The 12,408-nt window shown below is 38.3% G+C and overlaps 1 protein-coding gene across 4 annotated transcripts in view; it reads left to right on the top strand.

Moving 5' to 3' along the window:
* The window catches only part of Svopl (SVOP like), a 54,693-nt gene extending 44,553 nt beyond the window's left edge, over positions 1-10,140 (top strand). For all 4 annotated transcript variants that reach the window (XM_046434226.2, XM_046434228.1, XM_046434230.1 and 1 more), the window contains 2 exons: positions 6,628-6,741; positions 9,012-10,140. In XM_046434226.2, coding sequence (XP_046290182.1) covers positions 6,628-6,741; positions 9,012-9,023 — 126 coding nt within the window. In that variant the 3' untranslated portion in view covers positions 9,024-10,140. The remainder of the gene's footprint in view (positions 1-6,627; positions 6,742-9,011) is intronic.
* The last annotated feature ends 2,268 nt before the right edge of the window (positions 10,141-12,408 follow it).

Genomic DNA, 12,408 nt, shown 5'->3' with positions numbered 1-12,408 from the left:
GTGACAAAACAGGATATGTTCTCATAAAATGCCAGGAAACATGCACCTAAAGTACGGCAGGTGGGCCTTATTTTTCTCATTTATCAGGGTCATTGTGCCCCACAAGAATTGGCCTAGAGTGAGGAGTTATTGCTGTCCCGCTCTGTCAGCCTTCCAGCCTCTTTGGCTTCCGCTAATAAATGGGAATTGTGCTTGGATTCTTCGGGGTGTTCTCTCCATGACTTTAGGAGATCCTAACATTAGGGCTTCAACAAACAAATTTAGGTGAGGGCACACTCAATCCACAACAGGCACCCATCTGGACTCTTTCTCCCTATTTACTTACCTCTAAAAAATCTGGCTCTTGTAGTTTATCTAAAGTACCCAGCTGTCTCCATACTTGCTGTCCTCTCACCCTGGAAACCTTTCCCCACCTCATATTTTCCAGTAGCTATGATTCCTTACCCGCTAGGAAAACCTTCCCTGACACCCCAGTTTAAGTCTAGCTTCCTTGGTATGAGCTCTTAGGGCATCTTAAGCTTTCCCCTTCATATCACTTATCAGATTATAATTGCCTATTTATTTGCCAGGGTATTTAAGATCTCTCCTAGTGGACTTGAAGCCCCACCAGGGCTTGGATGTGTGCATAATTTGCTAGTTTTTGCATTCTGAGTTCCCACTGCAGTGCCTGGCATATAGTGGACACTCAGTATGTTGGGAATAATTATTTTTGTATATAAAACAACAATTAATTTTGATATCAGTTCATATCCCATTACTTTGTTGAAATCTTATGGATATGAGTTTGGGTTCTTAATGGAATAATTACACTTGTAAAGTTGACTGGTGAGCTCTTGGAAGGGAGGGTTAATGCAAGAGGGAACAGGAGTGGCCAGGCCATCATGCAGGGGAGGACTTCTACTCCTACTCCTATAGTGCTTTTTCTTTTAGAGAAATAAGTTTCATTTGTTGATCTTTCTTTTTTGGTCTGTAAGTTTTGAATCAATACGCTTGCATGATATAGTGATTGATCTTTTGTGTTTATTTGCTAGATTCCAGGGTCATTGTTAAGACATGAGGCTGGGCTGAGGGTATAGTTTAGCAGTAGAATGCTTGCCTAGCATACATGAGTTCCTAGGTTCCACCTCCAGCACTGGGGTGACCCTGGGTGGGTTGGGGAGGACATGAGGGTGGTTTTCTTTTTCTGAACTCTATTCCTTGGAAGTTTGAAAGAACTGATCTATAAAAGGTTGAATCCTGCACTGTTGAGGATGTAGTTCTATAGGCATTATGAGAAACATGCTCACCTGTCCAAACCGAAAGGGACTAAAAGGCACAAGCTTCAGCAAAAAGTGAGGCTTTATTTTAATAATGGTCTTGCGAGATCAGGTGCTTGGAGGTCAGGGACACACAGATTGGGTACAACCTTTAGAGTGCAAGATCCCTCCTCAAGTTTCTTGTTGCTGAGTACTATGGGCTGCACCATACCATGTCGCCTTGGCTTTACTGTTGCCTTTAGTTGGAGTGCTTCCTTTGTTCTCTTGTGGTGGGGAAGTCCCCTTGGAGTGCTTGCCCTTTGGCAGGTACACAGTTTATCTAACCTATGCTCCTTCTCACCTCCAGTGCATCAAGGGGCTGTGAATTTTTACACTCAGGGGTTAACTGCTTGTTAACTTTCATTCTGCTCTGCCCTGCAGCTGTCTCTTACATCCCAAGACATTTTACATTTAAGGTTCAATGCTGTATTTTGAAAATGGACCACTGGAGACTCTATTTCTCATTCTCTCTACTTTTTTTCCCCGTTTATTTTATTTTGGTACTGGGGATTGAATCCAAGGGGACATACCCACTAAGCCATATCCCCAGCCCTTTCCTGTATTTTGTTTAGCCCTTTTTTGTATTTTTGAGTAAATTTCAGAAAAAGTTTTATTGAATATTGACTTCATTCAAATTTATCAAGACTGGGGGGAGTATTATATTATGGCTATTTTCATTTCATTAGTGATTATTAACATTCTTAATTCCATGATTTTTTTATACCTTTATTTTTATGTGGTGCTGAGAATGGAACCCAGTGCCTCACGCATGCCAGGTGAGAACTCTACCACTGAGCCCCAGCCCTTAATTCTATGCTTTTAACTTTTCATAGTTAGCTTTTTTCTGAAATAGTTCTTTGATCAATTTGTCGACTGTTTTTTTCTAATTTGAGTTTTGTCTTTATTATACTAGGGTTTATCAGATTAGCTTTTTTAATTTATTGAATTAGAAGTATAGCTAACTTTTTTCTCATTTTATGGTGATGATTTATAATCCTTCAAAAATTTTTTTCTGAATAAAATGTATACCTGTAAAGTTTCAAATACAGAAATGTGTTACCAGAAAGGAAAAATTCCCGTAAAGCCATCATCAGAAATAACCACTACTAATAGTTTAGGGCATGTTCTTCCTGGTGCTTTTCTATGCATATATGATTTCTCTCTAGGTGTAACATTTGTATATATGCAATGTTTTATTTATATCTGAATATAAACACACAATGGACCATAAATATATTTACTTTCATGAGTACATGCATATATATCTGTATATCGTCACCTGCAGAGGCAGATGGATAACTGTCTCTCCCCCAGAATTTGGCTTGAATGTTGAGATCATGGCCCAAGGGCTATGAAATTGAATTGAAGTCTCTAGAGAGAGCAGAGGAGGATTCTCAGGTGGGTCTCCAGTGACCCCAGAGTAGGCAAAGAATCCTGAGGATGGAGTCTTGCCCTCTGCTGCATCACAGATGTGGACACAGATATGGCCATGTGTGGACACACACCTCCATGTTGCAACTACAGTGGTCTTATCTTTTAATTTAGTTCATGTGTATCAACCTCATTTTTTAAAAAGTAGGTCATAGATTTCCATTTGCATGGATGTGTCATGATTAGATAGCCATTGACTTGTTGATGAATAAATTGTTTTCATTTTTTTCTGCTATTTACAAACAGGATACCAAATGTTCTGCATAGAATACCTTTGTACACATGCCACTATTCTAATCATTTTATTTATTTTGGTGTCTGGGATTGAACCCAGGGGCATTAACCACCGAGCCACATCCTCAGCCCATTTTATTTTTTGAGACAGGACCTCAGTAAGTTGCCCAGGGTCTTGCAAAGTTGCTGAGGCTGGCCTTGAATTTGTTATCCTCCTGCCTCAAGTCTCCTGAGTTGCTGGGATTACAGGTGTGCACTACTGTGCCTGGCTATTCTAATCATTTTAACATGAGCTCTTATGTTCCAGACATATAAAATGGCCACAGGATTACAGTCACTGGGATTATAGGCATTTGTCCAGTTTCTATTTTTTAATTTAAATACTACTTGATATAAATTATTATGAATTCCCTCCCCCAATCTTCCTATTTCCCCTGCCTGTAGTAAAACGCATTTTCTATGTACTTGATTTCTTTTTGAGATACCACACATAAGTGAGGTTGTGCAGTATTTGTCTTTTTGTACCTGGTTTATTTCACTTAACATAATGTCCTCCTAATTTGCTTCCGTCCTGTTGCAAATGGCAGGAGATTCTTCATGAAGTCTGAATAATACTCATGGTATCTTTCTACCAGAATTTCTTTATCCACTCAGCTGGTAATGGACACTTCAACAATGTTTTGGCTATTATGAATAATGCTGCTGGGAATATGGGAGTAGAAATTTGGGTATATGCCCAGCAGAGGGATTTCTGTAACAGATGACAGTTTTCTATTTTTAATATCTTTGGGAACCTCTGTATTGTTTTTCAGGCAGGATGCACCAATCTACATTCCCAAAAAGAAGGGTTTCCTTTCTCTGTCCTCACCAATACTACTTGTATTTGATATTAGCCATCCTAAATAGTGGTGAAACATCCCTGTGGCTTTGTTTTGCATTTCCCTGATGATCAGTGAGCACCCTTGTATACACCTCTTGGAAAATGTCTATTTAAGTCTATAAACACATTCACATACCACCATCCCTACTCCTCTTCCTCATCACCAGAAAGATAGTAAGCTTTTAAGCCTTTTTCAATCTGGTAGACAATAAATTATATCTTGTCTCTATTTGCATTTGTTCATTATTAGTAAGGTTGAACATCTTTCACTTAATATCCATATATATTTTTTAAAAAACTTGCTTGTGTGATTTGCTATTTTTCTATAGACTGGACATTTTGGTGTACTAGATATTTGTCTGCCCTTTGATTTTATTATCAAAATATTTACCAATTTTCTCTTATGGTGTGTTTTGTGTCATGCTTAAATGGTCTTTGTTGCTCATTCTTCCAAAGTTTCTGAGAATATTTATAAAACACTGAAAGCTCAACAACTTTCAATGTTTCATTTAAAACATTAAGTTCTTTGATATAGTCACAACTAATTTATGCATAGGCCTGAGGTAAGGATCTAACTTTCAAAACAATGGGTTGTTCTCAGGCCATTAATCATCCTTTCTTGGGGGCCGCCTCTTAGGTGACTTAATATGCCTGATACAGTGAAACCAGATTTCCATAGATTCTTGGATGTCTTGTGATTCATTGCTTTATTGATCTATTCTGGCACCAACACTATACTGCTAATGATTGCAATTTTATGTTTAATGCCTCTTAGGCTAATAATCTCCCAGGCTTCCCCACACCCATGGGTTTCAGGTTTCTTGATTTGTCTTACATATTTTTTTCTTTCTTGTTAATTTCAGAATCTCTTCCCCACGCCCCAATTTATTCTGACAGGATTTTGTAAAAATTATAGAAAAATTTTGAGTTATATTTTTACAAGACTCCCTCTAAGAACTAAAGATTTATGTACTTATAATTTTCATGTTTCTTACATATTCCTTGGTATGTTTATTCCTGAATATTTTGTTCATGTTAATTGTGTTCTACAAATTAAATGTTATTTCTATTCCATTCCATTAAACATATTGAGGATTGAACCCTGGGGTGCTCTACCACTGAGCTACATCCCCAGCCCTTTGTATTTTGAGATAGGGTCTACCAAGTTGCCCAGGCTGGCCTTTAAAGATCAATCCTTCTGCCTTAGCTTCCCAAGTAGCTGAGAATACAGGCATGCACACCATGCCTGGTGCCCCATTTTTAAAATCAGATATTACTTAAGTTCTTGCTTTCAAATAATAGAAACTGACTTTGGTTAGGCAGAATTTATTGAATATCCAATAATAACTCTATATTGAGTTGTCAGAGTCTTTATGAAGCATAGCCCTATATCCTTCTGGGGAAGCCAAAAAGACTAGGCAGTTCCTCACTGATGCTGGCTGAAAAAACACAGTTGTATGACCTGAACTCAACCCATCAGGGTCTTATACTTTAGAATTCATTCTGGTTGTGGTAAAAATTTTGGCATCCAATATTACAAGTGGCAACAATGACACTATAGCAGGTAGTAGGGCAGAATCTAGATACATGCCCTATCATGGCAGGATTTGGTCACGTTTTAGACTTGCCTGGCATCTCTTGGTTTGTATTCTTTTACTTCTAGCAGCATACACAAAACACAAACTCCTTTGGGGAAAGCTAAATTTAGAAAATAAAATCAGAGGCCAGTATCTATCATTTGCTATGTCAATTCCAAATGAGGTTAATACCATGGGCTCTGTTTGCCTAAGTAGAATTATTTACTGTTTGGAAGCAGCAGGCCTACTACATACAACATTTGGGTTCCCAAACTGGGTATCTTAAGGGATTCTAGTAACACAAGGCGACTTGTCAGAGATGTGTATGTGACTTAGGACAATAGTTACTGATACTTGTCACAATATAGACTCATCTGTAAAGAGAGGTTGGACTAGACCAGCTAGTTTCTAGGTCTTTGAAAATTGCAGTCTTTTCACTCTAAAGAGACTTGCTTTTTCTTAATTACTTCCCTTAAAATTTAGCTGACAACTATCAAGTACTTGGCTATTTGCCACTGTTGAACAGAGTCCTGGAGAAATTGCAGTATGCTCTCATACTCAGTTGAGCAGAGATTTATTCTTACTGTGGAAATATGGACACAAATAGCAAGTTATGCTTGTTATGTGATGCATTATGAATGCAGGCAAGATGCACTAGTAATCTTTTCAGAGACTCAGATTACATCTTCTGCAATACTTTGTTTCATCCTGTTGGAATGAAGTGGGGAGCTAGGCATAGCAGCATATACCTATAATACCAGTGACTTGGGAGGATCTCAACTTTGAGGCCAGTCTCAGCAAATTGGTGAGACCCTGCCTCAAAACAAAAAGGATTGAGACGTAGCACAGTGGTCAAGCACCCCTGGGTCAAATCCCCAGTGCCCTCGACCCTACCAAAAAATCTGAAGGGGGAAATTGAACATTTTGGTAGCAAAGGTATAGCATGAAGTAAGGTCAGAAGTTAACTTGAATTGGTATGAAAGGAGGTAGAAGAGCAGGCAGATGTCTTGTCTTCCACACACAGTGATATTTTCTCTAGGATGCCTGACAGGTGGGTGCAAAGAGACGTCTAAGCTGGCCAGTGCATATTTAATTACTAGTCATACAAAAATGCCCACACCAGCTTGGCATCAGAGATGCATGACTTATCCTTATTTTCCCTATGATGTTGTAAAGTTAGGGATAATGAGCTTTCTCTTGTGACTTGCAGGTTCTTATGAGTGCATCATTCCTGGGAGCCCTGTGTCTCTTCTCATCTGTCTGTGTTGTATGTGCCATTTCTGCATTCACTCTTCCCATTGAGACCAAGGGACGAGCCCTGCAGGTAAGTGATACTGGTCTTCTCAGTTGCCATGTTTTGAACTTGGTATGTGGGTCTCCTTCTTTGAAGTAGGTATGGCTTATTGTAAAACAATATTTAGGCCAGGTGTAGAGGCATATGCCTGTAATCCCCTCCACTGACTTAGGATCCTCTTGCCTCAGCCTCCTAAGTTTAATGCCAGTCTCAAAATAAATAATAAAAGGGCTGGGGATGTACCTCAGTGGTATAGCACATATGGTTTCAATCCTCAGCACCAACACACAAAAAGTTTAGAATCCAGTAGAAAAACTGAGTCTTTAGTCTTTCTCACATACAGTTTTGAGCAGCACTGAAGTCCAAGTAACAAATAATTCACTTAAAATCTTTTTCTCTAACAGCTGTAGTTTGATTATCAGAGACCAAGATGAGTGACAGTTGTTGAGGCTGCAACATTCTACCTTTCCCACTTTTCTGTGTGGATTGAAGCATTGCTGCAGAACTAAAGGTGGCCAGAGGAGCTAGCCCCTGGGGTTACATGCTCCTTACACATTGGTCCAGCCTCCTTCTCCCTTGTACCTGTGGTTAGAGTGAAGCCAAAAACTTTAGTGCAGCACCAGTTGCCATCACTACCAACAACCAGCAGACACTGCTCAAATGAAAAAGGGATGCCCTAAAATACAAGGCAGGCTGCAGGAGAGATGGTCTTCCTAGCCCTCATGCTGATCTCAAAAGTCCACGTGGTAGTTCTTATGTTTTCTTGCCTTAAAGCTTGTTGCTCCTGTTGCTGGTATGCAAGGTTATGTGTGTGGGGGGAAGGGGGAGAATAGTTGGGGTTACTGGTTGACACTGAGCTGCTGCCTCTGAGACTGTAGCATGAGGCTCTTGCTGCTGAATGTGATTTGCTCCCTCTCTCCTGTCCTATTCAAAATATTCTGAAGAGGGAAAAAAAGAGTTAAGCTGTAGAAAAGGTTTATATTCTTGGTGCAAAAAAGTGCTTTTGTCTGAGTAGAGCCAAGAAAGGCACCATTGAATACAGAAACACAGGCTTATACCAGTCTTGAAGTCTTCCCCCAGCTCAAGGTAATATGCCTTTTAATCACTGATTAGGTGACCTATCATATAATCATGAACTTAGGGTTTAGGTTCCTTCCTTGGAATGATGACCCATCACTGAATGCCCAAAATCAGACTGAATTAGATGACTCATATGCCTCCTTTTAATGGTAAATAAAAGGATTATCACATCCTTTACATAATGAGTAAACAAGGAAGTTGAGTAACGTGTGTAAAAAGGAACACACTAGTATTTAACTGAGGCTAGAAAGTACAGTGTTAATCTTGTGCTATTTTTCCATTCCTTTCCAATTATGCATGTAGTGTTTTATATAAATATGAAACCTAGTTTACCATTTATTTTGCCTAATGGATTTTCAGTTCAAGTCATATCCATCTACAAAACACTAGTTCATTTTCTGTTGACTTGGACTTGTTTTTAGTACTGTGGTGAAATAATTTTGCAGCTGTTTACAACTTTTTAATATTATTTTCTTAGAATTTTAACATGGCAATTCAATTCAATACATGTTTGAGCACAAAGCCCTATCTGTGGGCAAATCCTGTGTGCACACATACCCACACCCCTTAGTGTTCTGAGCATTTACCATATAAAGTTTCTAGAAATGTTTACAAGAATATGCCAAAATTTTTAACTTCCTTTCAACACATACAGATAGCATCCCAGGAATTGACCGGATAAGCCAAACTAACTAGTTTAAAAGAACTAGATAGTTTGACTTATCCTAAGAAACCCACTTAAAAAAAACCCCAAGAAACCAAAAAACAAAAAAAGATACTCCCCCCCTGCCCCCACACACAAAATGAGTGCAATGGTGCATGCCTGTAATCCCAGCTACAAGGCAAGATAGGAGGATTGCAAGTTTGAGATCAACCTGAACAACTAAGCAAAACTTGGTCTCAGAAAGAAAAGAAGAGCTTGGGATATAGCTCCATTAGAGTACCCTTGGGTATATTCCCCAGTGATACCCACACAAAGAACCCAGTAAACAAAACAAAAACAAAACAACACAATTTTTCTAAGTAATGTCTATATTGTACTAAAATAATTATAAAGCTAGTATTGCATTTCCAGGTACACAAAGGTAAATCCTGGATCTTAATTCCTTAGAAATTGTATTAAAGAGACTTCTATTATTAGTTTCCAGTGTTAGTTGAGTATGAATAGAATGCCTGTTAAAGTGTATTATTGATCTATTAAATCTTTTTTTTCCCCCCAGCAAATTAAATGAGACCTGCAAATCTACATCTACCAGAGGAGCACAGTGTATTTTATCTTCACAGATCTGTGGCACATTTCTTAAAAACTTGGTTTGATTTCTGTATGCTAGTCAATAATAAACTGATTATGTATCTAAGAACATAAGGCACCCATGGGAATACAGCTGGCAACTGTATACTCATCTCCTCCTTGGGAGACAATATATAAAACTTTTACAAAATATACCTAAGATTGGAAAGTATATGAATGGGAGAGGTTAAAGGAAGATGTCTTTTCTTCCCTGATATCAAGAATACAAAATCTTAGAACACATATTTGGTATTTTCCCATACAGGTTATAGCTAAAGTTGGACAAAATCTTGTACTTAAGAACTGGGCTGATATCATTAAATCTTTCAAAACCACTAGAATAGTCATCAAGTTCAAATTAATATTAGCATCAATTATGGCCTTCCTAGTGTATTCATAAAATATGCTTAAATTAGTGGCTTGTATATAATTACATGCCATCCCTATTTCTACTTATTTATTTTAATGGGGAGAATCTTTGATTCTCATAATACGATAATAAAAATCAAAGTATATATCCAGTTTTCCGACATATAATCAATCACTCACCTGCTTGTGGAGAGACATCATAGTTTTGATGCCAGAATTAAAAACAGGTAGTCAGTGTAGATACATAAATCGGGCCAAGTTGAGAAAAACAGCAAACCGGTTTGGGTCCAAAAGGTTGAAGACTCTGCTGTGGGAGATTGAAATGTTAGTGTCCCAAATACCTGCCCAATACTGCCTTCCTAAAGAATTGTTAATAAAGCAACCCCTGAGCAGACAGGGAGCTGCTAATTAACTCACCTGGGCCCCCCTTCCTGCCCAGATCACTTCTCCCTGGCTCCTTCAGCCCACCTGTTTCCCATCTCTTGGCTTTCCTAGCTGCATCTCCCAGTCACATATACAGGATGAAGGGAAGTGAACAAGGGAGAAGAACATAAAAGAACAAAGAAACTTTACATGTATAAAAGGGATGGGTCTTCCTCATCCCATGGATTCTAGTTTTTGGGTCCCCTTCTTCCTCAGGGAAGAAGTCTGTTCTATCCTTTAAATAAAGCTGCTTGTTTTCTACTCTATGCTTGCCTCGGGTGCTTCTCTCCTGTTACACTTCAGCATTCAGGGAAGCCCGATAACTGGAGGTATCAGTTTGGCACACCACATTCTTTTAGGACAGGCATGCTGCAGAAAGAACACCTAGTCTTTCACATTTACATTTTATATTTTATCAGTGTTCAGGCTTGTTGTAGAAGCCCACTGAAGTTGGGGAACCCAAGGCTGGCTTACCCCCATTTCATAATAGAAAAAAAAATCAGCTGTAATGGCAAGTATTGTGGCATTAGCAAACTACATTTATGAAAGATTTCCAATTCTCCTTAAAGAGTGAAAATGATTCCTATTTGAACAATAGCCATGAGTGGCTTAAAATCAATACATTGATTTGTCCCTTAGTATGCTTGGGGGATAGGTTCCTGGACCCTTTGAAGATGCCAAACTTCCCCAGATGCTCAAATCCTTGATTGGAATGGCAATTTGCATATAACCAATGTATGTGCTCCCATATGCTTTAACTATCTCTATAGATTAGCATTTATATTGCATTAGTAAGTCTGCATACATATAGGACAGACTTTTTCCAATATTTTTGATCTGTAATTAGTCGAATTCTTGGATGCAGAATCCATGCTATGGTGGGCTATCTATATTTTAGGCTTTGTGAGTACCTGTGAACTCCATCACAAGTCTAAAATATTCTTAGCCTTCAGATTGTGGAAAAACGAAAGCAGGGTATATGCTGAATTTGGCCAACAGGCAACCACTCATTTTAAGGTCTAGCTATTATAGAATTTTAGGTGAAATATATTTGTTGCAAACATGTCTTGGCTATACTTGTAGAGTTAAAAATTTAACTGAAAATCCCCAAGCTGAAGTTAGCAGCAATTTAAAACTAAAAGCAAAGGATGGCAGTGATCGAAAACCGGTCAAGCAATGACGAAGCTTATGCTCAAGTGTCTTCCTAAGGATTTCAGAACTCTCAGTATCTCTGAGGCTCTTTAGGCTTAAGGAAATTGTTATTAGCTCTATCTAAGCCCCAGGCTCCTAAGACAGAACCAAATTAGCCTATATAGAAAATTCTATTCACATAATTTTAATTGAATACCCAATTTAACAAATCCTTAAATCTTGTAAATTGCTTAATATTAGTTGTCATTAGAAATGGAAGTCAACAAATTTCAAGTCACTAACTTTACTTGTAAGGACTTTGATCATTTTACTTTATATAAATAGAAACCAAATATGAATCTGTTTTTGGGCTGGGGATGTGGTTCAAGTAGTAGCGTGCTCGCCTGGCATGAGCGGGGCGCTGGGTTCGATCCTCAGCACCACATAAAAATAAAATAAAGATGTTGTGTCCACCAAAAACTAAAAAATAAATATAAAAAAATATGAATCTGTTTTATATAGAGAAGAGAACCTGACTTCCTTTAAACTCTTTAAAGCATACTCTTTAATGGCAAAAACTCCTGTAATATGAATGCCAAATTCTTTATTTTGCACCTTTTGTATGTTGGGCTTTTAAAACATACTGTCATTAGTTAATGCCTAAAAAGATCAAATTAAGATAACCAGCATCACTGTCAAAGTCTGTTACCTCGAACACCCTCATTTTCTTTGGGGAAAGAAACTTCTCAGGTCAGTATATTCTCATTCCAAGGGTAAGAAGTGTGCTCTGCTGGTTGATCTGTTTATTCTGACCTTCCTCCCCAAACAATTGGGCTTTATCATTTGCAATGGAAGAACTCTAGACTGGATTTTCTACTTCAGTTGTCTTGGGTTAACAGTATGAGATTCGGGGGCAAGAAGTTCCTATTCCCCAGTTCGCTGACACAGAAGAATATGGTAAAACAGATTTCCTTCCATGCTGTATTTGAAAATGTGCTAAGATAGAATTGTGCTCATTTGTGACTACCAAGAAAGAACTTTTTGACAAAAATTGGGATTTTTTTTAAAAATTAGGATTTAAAAAAACTAATTTTAGGACTGGGGATATGCCTCATTGGTAGAATGCTTGCCTAGCATGCAAGAGGCCCTGGGTTGGATTCCCCAGCATCACACCACAGAATAGAAAAAAAACTTAGAATCAAATAGAAGGTTGTTCCCACCAAAGTAATGGTATGTCACTAGTTGGCCATGTGCAGGTAAGTAGGTGGAGACTAATAAACATATATATCAAAGCCAATCTCTAAGTCACAGGACTGGAAATACTAGGGAGCTTTATCATAGCAGACAAACATCTGAAAAATAGGAATTGATATGCCAAATATCCCCTAGCCATAGTTAATTGT

The sequence above is a fragment of the Marmota monax genome, unplaced genomic scaffold (genome assembly GCF_021218885.2).
Source record: "Marmota monax isolate L192 unplaced genomic scaffold, Marmota_monax_Labrador192_F-V1.1 WCK01_AAM20220418_F8-fsc00122, whole genome shotgun sequence".
In the NCBI taxonomy this organism is placed as follows: domain Eukaryota; kingdom Metazoa; phylum Chordata; class Mammalia; order Rodentia; family Sciuridae; genus Marmota; species Marmota monax.
Note: the sequence above shows the minus strand (reverse complement) of the source record. Positions and strands in the feature narration are given on the sequence as shown.